The sequence below is a fragment of the Semicossyphus pulcher genome, unplaced genomic scaffold, assembly GCF_022749685.1.
Source record: "Semicossyphus pulcher isolate SPU_LCO1_2020_fin unplaced genomic scaffold, fSemPul1.0.p SCAF_1, whole genome shotgun sequence".
Taxonomy (NCBI): domain Eukaryota; kingdom Metazoa; phylum Chordata; class Actinopteri; order Labriformes; family Labridae; genus Semicossyphus; species Semicossyphus pulcher.
In genome coordinates this window covers 27,013,933-27,028,102 of record NW_027211603.1, presented here as the reverse complement: position 1 = coordinate 27,028,102, position 14,170 = coordinate 27,013,933, and the positions used below count along the sequence as shown (strand labels likewise).

The 14,170-nt window shown below is 42.2% G+C and overlaps 1 protein-coding gene across 1 annotated transcript in view; it reads left to right on the top strand.

The window, feature by feature from the left end:
- Positions 1 to 2,183: 2,183 nt before the first annotated feature.
- Positions 2,184 to 14,170, top strand: part of LOC138585861 (heterogeneous nuclear ribonucleoprotein C) — a 51,826-nt gene continuing 39,839 nt past the window's right edge. Inside the window, exons 1-2 of the mRNA XM_069657843.1 lie at positions 2,184 to 2,351; positions 7,681 to 7,756. Coding sequence (XP_069513944.1) covers positions 2,330 to 2,351; positions 7,681 to 7,756 — 98 coding nt within the window. The 5' untranslated portion in view covers positions 2,184 to 2,329. The remainder of the gene's footprint in view (positions 2,352 to 7,680; positions 7,757 to 14,170) is intronic.

Genomic DNA, 14,170 nt, shown 5'->3' with positions numbered 1-14,170 from the left:
TCTCAATCCAATCGAGCATGTGTGGGATGTGCTGGACAAATGAATGAAACCTTTATTGCACCTAGAGGAATTTGTTTTGCACCAAGAGCATGAAACGTAAATAATAAAAAACATCAACAAATAAACAGGACAGCACATAATATACATAAAGTAAAATATAAAATCATCACGTGGTAACCTGCGAAGAGTAAGTGAAATAAAGTGCAGACTGTTTGGACTAATTTCAGGGCTTGTTAAGCAGCTGAATGCTGCATGGAACAAAGGAAGTAAAGCCTCTTTCAGTCCGCACCTTGGGCATTCTGTAGCTCTGACCTGAAGATAGAAGTTCATATTTAGACCATAGGGGGTGCAGTAGGTCCACTATGATCTTGTGAGCTAATTTCAAGGTGTACTGATCTGTCAAGACTTGTCAAACAAGTCCGATCCATGGAGGCCCCACCTCCATCTTACAGGACTTAAAGGATCTGCTGCTCACGTCTTGGTGCCAGATACCTCAGCACACCTTCAGAGGTCCAATGGAGTCCATGCCTCGACGGGTCAGGGCTGTTGGCTGCAAAAGGGGGTCCTACACAACATTAGGCACGTGGTTGTAATGTTAAGACTGATCAGGCTATACTTTTGTTAATACCTAGATATATTGTAATTTAGTTTTAGCTACTCCATCTTTATTTATTGCTCTTTCCTGCCACTTCGTTTAGTGTCCACCATGTGAAAGATTCTACTGTTTACATGCTTTTGCATAATTAAGACGCAGATGCTCACCCTCTTCATTCAGTCACATCTCATCAGAAAAACTTACTGCCAATGTATCCTCATGTTCGGTTATTCCAGGCATTAGACGAAATATAAAAGAGTAATGCTGACTAAATACGAGAGAGCTGAGAGGGCTGCACCCACACAAGGCCGAGTGAGCACTAAACCAAACTAAGCTTTTGTCATGACAGTTTGGCATTATGTTAATCTGTGTTTGAACATTTTATATGTCATCAACATATAACACATTTTGTTCCCCTTAAGCCTTATAATAAAAGTCTTCACATTATATATTGCTAACCCAGTGCTAATGTACCTTATAGACGGTCAGCCGGGGGCTAATTTATCTCCTTGTCACACTGAGAGAAGAGTTACCCAAGGGTTAACAGCTTAATAATGCAATTGTGCTGGGTTAAGTGTACTGTGAAAAGAGGTAATAATCATTTTAGAGTTGACTAAGATTAAAAGTTTGGCTCACAGCCAGTCTTACTCTGTGATGGTTGTTAAAGAAGCTAATTAAACCCACATGAAAGCCTCTCCTCCGGAGCCAGGAAAGATTAACAGCCTCAGGTGTGTTTTCTCTTCGACTACCACAAAAAAAACAACAACGATTAGACGGGATGCGCGGTTTGCAGCGTGTAAGGAAGAGATGTGTGAGGGTGTGTTTCTTAAACGTGGCTTTAGTTATAATCTAGATCTCAGCGGTGGAAGTATTTTGTTCTTATGATGATGCTGCTGGAGATTAATCGAGGCTTCAGTCTGTTTACATGCAGATCACCTATTAAATGTGCTTCAGGCTTAGTGTGCAGATTAAGACACTGTTTGTCTGAGCATTTCCAACTTATAATTGCTTATTAGTTCATCAAATATGCTGCAGTCAGACAGCAAATGTTGTTAATCTTTCTGTCTCATGTCTTACATAATCACACCAGACACTGTTCTTTCTTCAGCGTGTGTGTGTGTGTGCGTGCTCTACTTACTCCCATATGCCTCCCTTTAATACTAACTAATACATAAACGATCCTGTTTAAAGATGCTAAGTCTCTTTTTTCCCCTCTTTGTCCCCTCGTAAGTGTGATCCAGTGTTTAATCTAGTAGTCTGCAGAATGTCAGTGTGAAGGAAAGCAAGTGCACAGCTGTGTCTTCAGGTTCCTGCTCTTTGACATGTGTATTAAGGCACACACGCTTGCACACACACTCCAGCAGCTTCCTCTCTCCGCCTGGCTGGAATTCGTGAGCCCCGAGCTCCTGTTGCTGAGGGCAAACCAGCTGCACCCTCATCCAATCCTCCTCCCAGCTCTCCTGCTAATGGAACAGCCCGGTGCACCCCTCTCTCCACCCCTGCCACAGGAAAACATTTGGTACATCCCATCGGTGCTTCTCTAGCTGGTTTGTTACTGACTCAGTAGTATCATCAGCAGTCAGCCGAACAGCAGCCTGAAAACACAGAGAGAGAGAGAGACACACACACACAGGAAGAGTGAGGACGTAAAAAGAGAGAGTTGCAAGAGAGAAGCAAAGAGACCCTCGGCTCGCCTGTCTTCTCTCTGCCTCCTGGTTGTTTTGCATCCCTGATATGACCCTGTTCAGCCCAAGATGTGAGTATAGCAGGGTTTGTTCCTGTGTATGTGTGTGTGTGTGTGTGTGTGTGTGTGTGTGTGTGTGCGTGCGTGTGTTAGTGGCTGTTTGCATGCAGAGCTGTGTTTCTGAAAGACTATTTTCCACTGTGCCTCTCATTTCTGTGCTCCCCCCCTCCCACCTCCTTTACAAGCCTTTCTTTCATGGACTCAGACTGTATGTGCTTCACTTCATCCTGTTCACTCTCACGTTTCTACTGGCGTTCTCATACTGATCCAGTCAGATGAAAAGGATCTGTGGCGTGTTAGAGATCATGATTTAAACATTGTGATGCATTAGCAGGTTTTCAGGGACAACTTGACGCCAACAAAAAAAACTGCACAGGTACATGTGATCAAAGCTCAACCTGTCTCTCGCGTTGGCAAGGTCAGCACTCGCTCTCCGGGCATCACGGCTTTACTTATGTTCTCGGCTGATGCACTAAATCTTCTTTTTCTTAAACTGTGGAAGGATTGATGCATCTCAGTGAACAATTCCTCATCAGGGCGACTAAGAGACACACAGGCGGAGCACTTAGACTTCCTCACAACTTCCACACTAGTTCAGACACAGCACTCCACTCACAGAGGCTTCAAAAGACTTTGACTCAGACTTAGAGGCTCTCTCTCTGTATCGCTGTCATGTTGTAACTTTTCAGGGTCTGTAAGCAACACTGTGTCTACTGTATCTCCCTTACAGTAACACAAAAGCTTCCACTCATCTCCTTTCTTCTCTCCACATATTCCATCTATCTGCTTCACTCTTTATCTGTTAGGATATGAAACTCTTGTTTTATGCTGACAGCGATTGCTGTGATTATATTGCATTTCTCTTCATGGTTGCTCTAACTTTGACCTGAGGTCAGTTGCAGTGCAGGAAATGAAGAAGATGCAGCGTGACAGAATGCGGAGCCTGTCAGTAAGAGGCATGCACGCTGCACTTTTATACCCACTTTAACAAACTACCTTCTCTTTATGTAAGGCTGCAAGACTGTGCATGATTAACACGCTGTGAGGGAGTGAGGGCTACCAAGATGTGTGCGTGTTATTTTTGAGTTAGTAAGCATTTTAGAAGGAAGGAAAATGCAGGATGCAAACAAATATAGCAACAAAAGACCTAATAGATGATGTAAATGGTGAAACATCATTCGCCATCTAGAAAGAGTTAAGTACCAAGATTTTTACCATTGCAATCAACTTCCAGAAGGCGTATTTCTTTTATGCCTCTTTTTGTGTTTTTAAGCACAAATAATTTTTTATTTGACAACTTTATTCTAAGCCGAGATGATCAAAAAGTTGAAGCTTTTAGCAACGTCATTAAAAAATCGAGGAAATTGAATAATAAAGAGAAATGCACCAAATGAAATCAAGAGAACATAAAAATATATTACAGCAGCTTTTTTTTAGCAAGGTAGAAAATAATTTCTTGATTCTGCCAACGTGGAATCAAATTTCAGTCCCAGTTGCCGTAGTTGAAATGATTGTTGCAACTGTGTTCAGCCATAATTGCTTTGTTTTCTGTTTGAGAAGAGATTTGTGAGCAGGATTACAAAACGTGTTCCTCAGATTAAAATAGTCCTGAAAATACGATCAGCTCCAGCGTTTGTGTTCTGCTCTGATATTAGTTCTGCGATTTCGACATTGAAAAACACGTTTAAGATGTTAGCATGCGGTTCAACCCATTATGTGAAAAATTGAAGAGGCAGGGAAAAAAAGAGCATGAAGATGGAAGACAGAAAATGTAGCGTTCTTTTTATCTGATCATGTTGTTATCCCATCTCGCCCACATCAGGGACTTCAAAGCGCACAGATTAATAGAACATACAGGAGCAAATTACATTTCCTCACGCACATTACTGTGTTTTTATTTGAGGGCAAATTATTCTGGCCTTTTTCCAAACGCAGAGTGAAATCCTGCAGACATGAATAGAAGTGGTAGCATGCGTGTGTTTGTGCGTGTGGTTGCTCAGGAGGTGGATGAGGCTGCATGCCAAAAAAGCCTGTGAACATAAAATTCCTGCTGTGCACCAATTCCCCAAATTCACGTGTTTCTGCAGAGGCCATAACTTCTGTGGTGTTTCATTCTTGAGTTTTACGGTTGCAGGGAGGTGAATGCACAGGTTCACACGTAAGCTTTCCTCGAGCTGGAAGGAATTGAGTTGTCAGAGGACGTCTGGTCAGTTGCCCTGCCCGCCCTTCTCCTGCCTTTTCTGGTGATGCCGAATCACTCTGAATAAGCTTTTTCACGTGTTTAATTTAGTTACGTAGTGTGATTAAGCCGGCTCTCACTTTGGCTCGTTATGAAGCGACAATCTGGCACTCAGTGTGGCGTTCGCTGATACAAAGCGCAGTGACAGACTGTGGTGGATGAGGATGAGCTTTTTAACTGATTATGTCTGATCGTGTGTGACCTTGATGCGTCCTCTGCTGCCCTCTGCTCCCATGTTGTCATCTGTTATCATCCATACAGGCTGGAGTCTAACAGACTTGTCTCTGATTCAGCTGATCTGTAATAAGTTCCATGATTCATGACGTTTAAAAGAAACGCCCATGGTAATTAGGATCACCATACAACATTTCCTGACAGTCAATATAATGAACAATAATTGTCTTTGAAGTATCCCAACATCTGTGTAAATGAAGAGGCAACATTAGCACGAAGATGGTAAAGAATCCTTCAGAAATTAGGAATCATTTCTGTGCTACACAAGTGATGTCACTTCTTATCCCATCTGAGTATCCCGCTTTAGATTAGTCATCAAAGTAAACTCTGTTTTGAAGGTGCGATATGGATAACGTTTTTTTTGCATAGTTTTATTAACAAATGTTTTCATGGTAAAATGTATCATTTTTGCACATTTTCATCTGCATTCACCCTCATGATAGCTGTTTATAAAGCACTGCTTAATATTTACATTATGCATATAAAGGCTGAATAGGGTAAGTTAAGGTTAAATGCTACCGATAAGGATATCAGAAGGGAAAAATTGTATAAGTGCATCACAACAAAAAGTCTCCTTTATCATCACATTCATCATCGCCAGCAGTCGGCACAAAGTTTAAGAGTAAGGGCCGCTGGTTTAGCTCAGTGGGTAGAGCAGGCGCCCCGCATACAGGGACTACGGTCCTCGTTGCCACCGCCACAGGCTCGACTCCCACGCTCGGCCCTTTGCTGCATGTCATCGCCCACTCTCCTCTCCCCATATTTCTTGCCTCTCTTCAGCTGTCCTGTCGATAAAGGCACAAATGGCCCAAAAATAATCTTAGAGTAATGTGAGTTATCACTGAAGACGTGTGACTTTACGTAGGCTTCTGTGTTAAAGTAGAGGGGGAGAGCCCATGTGAGGCTAACACAGAAGTAAATCCATCATCATCATGCCATCATTCAACTTTAAAGACCAGCCCCAGTCGTGTTTTACGACAAATACAATGCTCTGCTTGAAATAATACATTGTGTCTGATATGTTTTTTCTGCTAAATATATTTAATTACCTTGTTAACATCCTCCCAAGGCATCTCCTTCTTTTCCTTCATTTAAAATTCATGAATCTGCATAGGCCCCGCCCACTCTGTGCTATGTTTCTCCTTTTTTTAAAATTAAGCTGAAAACAAAACACGGCAACTTGTTGAAACTTAGCTCGCTTGAAATGTAGTAATTAGCAGTAGTAATGTTAACGTTAGTAGTCAGTTCGGTTACAGTTACAGCTGGCTTGCGCATCGCCAAAGTGGTTTTCATAATGATATGCATTGCGTCACCCCGCCCATTAACGGGATTGGCTCCTTAGGTTTGTGACGTCTCAAACCTGCCAATCTGAAAACGTGTTGTTCAGCCTGTCCTTGGTACACTGCAGTTTAAAAGCAGACAGGCCCAGCCATGGAGATGACTGCTGATGTTGTCCCTGATATGTCTTGTAGCACATGAAGAACACCACATGGAGATGTTTACAAGGTTAAACACTGGATTCTCACTAGAGGGGGGCTTAAATCCTTAACCTTCGCTTAACTGCTGAAAAGCTGAACAGTTCTGAGTTATTATTCTATCTGTACAAAACAGGTTCAACACAAACCTCAAACACCAGCTCAAGAAAACAACTTAAAAGCTGTAATCAATACATGAATCTGTCAATGTTTGTATAGGTGTGTGTGTTTGTGTGTGTAGCATCTACACAGGAATGGTGTATAGGCTTCTGTTTACCAAATAGCAGTCTGATTACCTCCTGAGGTTTAGTTCCCGCAGAGCGAGACAACTGTGCTCAGCAGCTTCCTCCCCTCTCTTCCTGTGTAATGGCTTCCTCATGCAGTCAATCATACAGTCATCATGAGGCTCAGCAAACACATCATAAAACTCTGTTGTGGCTCCTTCTGCCACACAAACACTCCAGCCTGAACCTGTGCAGACGAGAAACTGTCTGCTATTTGAGAGAATTTCTTCAACACCTTTCTTTTTCATCTGGCTCAGACCGGTAATAGTTAAGGTATCGGCAGCAGGGGCCACTTCCACACCAGCAGAGACACTGTTGGCTGCAGAGGAGCCGTCCTGCAGGTCCCTGTTTGACTCTAAACTGTCAGAAAATTATCAGTGCTGCGGGAGGTAAAGGCACATACACGTGTCTAAATTTCTTTTCACACATTCGGAGCCATACTTAATTAATTGCAGCTCCCAGCCATTTGACAGTCACGCTGTGCGAGTGTATGTGCAGCTGGCCCAGTCACACTCCATTCACCGCCCATCTGTCCATGTCAGACCGGCCTCCTCTCTTCTCCTCTTCTCCTCCTTTTTACTCCTCTGTTTTATCCCCACTTTTACACTCACCTTTGGTAAATCACTGCTGAGCCGTTGGCATATCCTGTAATCAAGATGGCTCACGGTTAATTTGCTGATTGGAACGTGTGTGTGTGTGTGTGGAAGTGTTTGCAGGAGAGACATACAAAGAAAAAAGAGAGATTTGGTTTGGCTTTTGAGACAAGTTTAAGCTGCACCAGTGTCGTGATGTACGCTTGCAAATGGGAGACAAAAATGGGGGTGAACAGCTGGCTGGGAATGGCAGAAGCAATCAGCAGAGAGTGATAGAAGACGCACAAGAAAAAGAGGCAATGTCAGTCACAGCCGGCCCTTTGGTCATTATCCTGTCAGATGATGACAACAGCTACAACAGATTAGGTCGCACAAATAAAGAGTACACTTTGGTGCGGGATAAACATGACCTGATAATAAAGGTTTTGCAGGCTTGATAATCATCTAAACATCTGCTGTGTTGTTGTTTCTCTTTGTTGTATCAGTACAAAGCTAATTGGCTGCTCTTCCATGCAGATATGAGCATGAGTGGAGAGTTGAAGTCCAGCCGCTCCAGGGCAGCGAGTAAGAGGGCCAGCAACACCACTTACGGGTGAGTACGAACCCCCCCTAAAACACACGCACGCGCACAAAACCCCACTCAGAGATAATCATGCACTCCATTATTTGCTGCAGCCCTTTATCTGTAACTCAATAGCTGCACCTCAGAGTTGCAATCAATGCAGCATTATTGGTTATTAGCTTCATAGCATCTGTGTATGTAAGCTGTTATTGATTTTGGCGAGGGGCGCTGTCTCCATCAGTCAATGCTTTAATCTATCTGTTGATGCAGTGCACACGTATGATTGGAGCTGATTACTGTTTATTGCGAGCGGTTCAATAGAGCGCTGTGGAGCTACACTAACATTAATTGTGTGCTAAGATAGATGGTGAATGGAGCGGAGGACAGGAGGGGGAGAAGTCAGCGTGTGGGCTTGTTTGAATTAATTCATGCCTTCATTACTCTTACCTGCAAGCCTCTCCTTGAACTGCATCTCTAACTCCGCTCTGTAGACTTCAGCCCGTCTAATGAGCACAGATAGTTTCTCTGTGTGTGTGTGTGTGTGTGTGTGTGTGTGTTAAGTAGATTCTCATTTCTTATCCCTGTGACTGTGCAGCTGTGCAGGTGCATTCTCTCATACATGTCCTCTGGAAGCCCTATAAGGTCCTTCATACGCTGGAAGACGTGGGAAAAATAAGCAAACCACTAAACACATAAATTACTTAATCAAAAAGAGAATAGCCTCAGCGTTTTTGCAAAAATATCGATATTAGCTTCCTGGAAACATGCTCTTGAATCCTCTTGCAGAGATGTGAAAGAATAATAATGAAATTGCACAAACACAAAGCTTTTTGCTGACAGAGGAGATAGTGGAAGAAGAATTACTCGCATTAGGGAATCGGGGTAAACATAATAAATAACAATGAAATACTTTGAGGGACATCCACCCTAGGACACCAAAATGCTAAATAGTTCAGGAATACAAAGTAGAATAGGGAATGAATATTAACAGATGTACTAATATTAATGCCAACTTGTTTGTCTCGCGTCTAATCAGCAAATCTCATTATTATTCTATCTCCTGCATAACAAGGGCTGCACATATGTTTCCTAGCTCCACGATAAATACTCATGTTTTCCATCCTTGGCAGCTCCATTTCCTGTCCATCTGTTATATTCATCCTATCACACAGCCGTATATGAAGGTATAAATATCAGTGTCCTTCAAAACAGTGAATCCAGCTCACTCCATGCTCCCCACTCCGCTCCCTCTGACCGTTTCTGCCTCACCCTCAAACCCCCACACGTTATTTATTTGCCCAGTCCACCATGTAGTTATTCAGCAGCGTGCAGCCATGCATTAATGAGGTTAGTCATACAACACACACACACACACACACACACACACACACACACACACACACACACACACACACACACACACACAATAACAAACCACAAATGGAACACACCTGAGGTATCAGGCCTGAAATAGCCTGGGCCCGTCTGATTTTTCACAGAGATGACATGGACTTTAAGCAGAACAATTCGGCTCCCTGTGGCCATTTCAGGTTCATGGACACGTCCGGTGGACTGAAATAAGCTGAGGACCTGTCCAGCCTGTTGACATTCAGGGAAGAACAAGAGTCCTAAGCCAAGCTAGCAGCTCTCTGAGGCTGTTATTATGCATGGTGGTATTTTGAGAACAGTGCTAACCTCAGCATGCTAATAGGCCCACAGTAAAGATGCTGACATGCTGATGTTAAGCAGTTCTAATGTTGACCATGATCACTATCGTAGTTTAACATGTTAGCAAGCTAACAATTTGGAATTAGCACCATAGACTGTCCCTAGGAAGTGGGCGTATCCACACCATAGACTGTATAAAAAGATGGACGACATGACAGCTCCCTAAAAGTGAACCCTCTCTATCGCCCCCTGCTGACTGGCTGCAGTATAGGTCATAAAGCCCGCCTCCTCCATGTTAACAGATGGGACATGAGTCAAACTATAAAATCAAAATAGACGCCAAATAAATGTTTTTCAAACATGGTTTCTGTCATTATAGTTAGTTCTTAACATGCTGATTTACTTGCTTGATATACAGTTATTGATCCATACCCACCTGTTTTGTCACCCATTGGTTAGTTACTCCCTGTAATGAAACTGTAATGGAGTTTGGCATATTGGCTCTTGCCATCTTAGTTTTTTGGAGCCAGAAGAGACCTCATTTGGACAGGGTAGATACACATTGCTACGCCTCTTTACAGCTATTATTGTTGCCACAGTCGTTTACAAAATGAATACCGTGCTGACGACTAGTAATTGACGCGATAAACCCACAGGGAAAAATGTCAACTGAGACATTAAATTAACTGACAAGTTGGGTCATACCATTAGACTTCTTTGATAACCATTGGAGTCAGCCCTTGATGGTTATTTGAAAGAATGAAGGTTTAGGGAGCTTCATAATGGCTTCACTTTTGAGACCATGAAGCTACGTCCCCTACTTATAGTCCATGATTAGAACGAAACACCAGCTGGGGCTGATGGGAATGCCATTATTTTTGCACATATTTGGTACTAAAAGTATAAGATTTTGACCCAGTGATGGTACTACACGAAATTACAATCATCCCATGTAGAGCATAGGTTAACTGTCTGGCTGTGGCTAAAAGGTAAAGCAGGTCATCTTCTAATTGTAATGGGTTTCATCCTTTGGGAACCACGAATGTACAAAATTCCATGGCAAAGCATAGCATGGCTAAAAGCCTTCAACAGCACATGATGTGAATATGCAAATATAATAAGTGATGCAGGCAGCCTTTAAATGTATTCCTTCTTTTCAATACTCAAGAGATTTCAAGTTTAAGGCAAGTCAATCAATATAATCACCTCTGAGAGACAGTGACTACAATACAGCTAGAGTCACAAATGTAAATCATGGCGAGACTGACACCAAAAACCTCTCTGTCCAGACTCCAATAATCCTGCTCTGTGCTGCTGGCAGCAGTGTAACCCTTCTCCTCTCTCCTCCCACTGCTCCCACAGCGCAGGCCAACAAACACCACTGCCTGTGGCCTAGATTACTCTGCAAGCAAACTTTCCACCCCTTGTCTAAGACGCTGGAGCAATGTACTCTGCCCATGCAACACCATGTGGGCTGCCTGCAATTCTGAACTCTTATTGATAGAGAGTTGGACTATAAAGCAATAAATACATAAAATTCACCTTTTTTCTGCAGTTGACCTTTGGTGTTAATGTCATCCATACCGTGATCGCTTATTTCCCTCCCACTGCAACTATACGTCTCTCACTACACCATTTAATCAGAGCAAAACCTGACAACATACAGGTTTTTTCCATCGTTTATCGTCCGTGCTTTCTCACTGCCACAGGTGCCCTCTAGCTTGGCGAGCCCCAGCTGTGGAGTGAGGGACGGGTTACAGAGAGTGGCGAGCATTTCACAGCCCAGATGCTGCTGCTGCTGCAGCCTTGATCTCTGTGTGCTCCAGTGCACTACTACAAAAGCTCACTGTACTGTGTGGCCTGTTCAGGGAGGCGCAGGTGCAAGAGGAAGACCCCAGGGATTATGTGTGTGCGTGTGGGTTGTGTGTGTGTACACAATTGTCTAATGAGTATAATAGCTGTGTGGGTTAGCCAGGACAAAGGCTGGAGATTTCCCAATGCCTCCCAAACTGATTCAGTTTTGGTAGGCATTGGGAAATCTCTAATCTGATAGTTAAGTGTTGTCCAATACCAAATACACCCCCCAATACTTATAATAATATACAACAAAATATAAATATTATATTTGTAATAATTAAACAGCTGTAAGCTTTACTGTAACATGATTGCTAGCATTGTTGTATAGTCTGACTCAGTACACTCAAGAAACCTAAAAAACAAGCTGAGCTAATGTTAGCGACTGCTAGGCTGTTAGCAACTACTATGCTGCTAGCAACTGCTAGGCTGTTAGCAACTACGCTGCTAGCAACTGCTAGGCTCTTAGCAACTGCTAGGCTGTTAGCGACTGCTAGGCTCTTAGCAACTACTAGGCTGTTAGCGACATGCTGTTTCCCTTTAAGTTTGTCATAGAAACCCTTATTTTTAACAAGAAACTGCTTTATTTTGTGTTCTATTAATCTTGACCTTAAAGAGCAACTTGCAGGTTAAATGTTTTTACTACATTAATACCGAATCTTGTCTGAAAATGGCTGTGGAAAAGGTTAATCCTTGATTTTATATTGACGTAGGGCACAAATTTTGAGGAAAAGGTTTTCAGTAAAGCTACTTAAAACGTCACATCATATTACGTAACAAGAGGGACTCCCAGTGTCCGACTCTGCCTTAACTCAACGTGCAGAAATAGGTGGTAGTGAGTCTGAGCGTTCGTATCGTATTGTGTAGATATTATTTCGATAGTCTAACAGTGAATTTCACCAGTTGTTATGATGTTACTTTTTGCGTTGCACAAATTCTAGCTTGACAGGACACAAGCACTAATAGCCTTTGGTATGTGATAAACTTAACATTGTTGCGATGTGAGCACAGCGTTAGATATTGCTAGCTAACACCAGTCACTCATCACGACACTTGCCCAGTTCTCCTCTGGTTCTCGTCACACTGCAGCTCACAGTCTCTCCTGGGGCCGTTACTTCTCCTCATCCTGGCCTGTTCCTGGTCTCTTTGTTGCCTAACAGGCTCGGAATTATAAGCCTGTGGTCCATTGTATGCATATTAATTAACACTTTCTTCATCTTCAATGACAAGACTGGGATTTAGATCCATACACGTCATTAATTGGCGGGACTCCCTTATGTCACATCCGGTTGTCTGTTTTGATGCAGAAATATAAGAAAACTATATTATATATTATATATATTATATTTATATCATATATTTTGTTGAAAATATAATTACTAAATCATTTTCCTATACATTGATTCACTGGAGTCTCCAACCTGCAAGTTGCTTTTTAAATTGAATGAACATGATTGGAAACAGTGACTGATGACATTTGGCTATTTTTGTCTATGCTACAGTCTATGCCATTACCATACTGTCCTTTTTGCCACATTTAAACAGTAGTTGCAAGTGGCCGCCATAATAAATATTATTGCCTTACAGTATAGGCTTCTATTTTGGAGGAGAAAAAACAAGTTTATTTTGGTGAGCTAATAAATTATTGTTTTATAACCGCCAGAGACTCGAGTTCTCCCCAGTCCTCGCTAATCAGGATGCATATTTAAGGCAGCATAGGAGGCATTATGGATAATGGTGTGAGGACAACTCCACAAGAAAGTGCTGTAGTTAAGCAGTTTTTTGGTTATTCTTACTTTGTCTCTAAGCCTGTTACTGTTGCTCGACTCTTTCTTCCCTCACTGATGGTTTAACCAAACCTCTGACGTAATCTAAGCCTCCAGCACTGATCCTGAGTCTGTGGCTGGGTGGTACAAGTTTTTTTCTGTCTAAATGCCCTGTCTGTGTTCAGGTCAATACAGCCATCATTTTATTATCTGCTCCATTTTGCATCTCAGTAAAGAGGCTCTGGCCTGAACACAGAGGGGCAGAGTGTGCTGAGCATCTGGTCTCTGGTATTTCTGTCTGCTTGCACGCTTTATATTCCCTTTAACATTCTCATCTGTTTTGTTTATCAGAAGGGCTCGTTATAGAGGAGTTTGATTTAGGATGGAAACGATGAAGCATCTCCATCTGTCATTTGGGCTCAGAGAGGCTGATCAGGGCAGAATAAGTGTCAGGATATGAACTGTTCAGTTACCAGGAGCAGCGAGTGATGATTTCCTGTCTGTATCATGTGATACACAGCGTATCGCAACTTCAAGGCTTATCTGATGACACATATTACAAAGATGGAGAACAGGGTGACAGGAAATGGGTCACAAAAGTAGACTGGGGCAACTTTAGAGATGATTCTGATTTATCTGATTTCCTGTTTCAGATTAGACCATATGTACTTGTGTGTGGCTGACATCTGGTCAAACGATGGTCTTACTGCTGGTTTCTTTCCCATCTGACTTTATTATAGTGCCAACCAAACTGATTCCATATAAATACATGAACATGACTTTTTTTTTTTACATTTTCCAGGGCTAAGATTGACAGGGAGAGCAAAGAGATAAGAGGTACCGTTTTGTCCACAGGGGGCGCCAAAATCAACACAAACCGAAAGTTCCTTATTGCACCTTTAAGAGAAGAGGAAAGCCTTTCAAAAAAGTGGTAAAATCAGAATCAAGTTTATTGCAAAGTAGGTTTACACATACAAGGAATTTGCTTTGGTGTTTAGGTGCAGAACAATTAACACAGAACTAGAAATAAAAATAAAGATAAATAAATAAATTTAAAAAAGTAGAATAAAATAAAAAATTGACAATAAGGATAAGATATAAAAAAGCAATATAACACAAAATATGTACAACAGTTGTAATTAAAGAGCTGTACAGT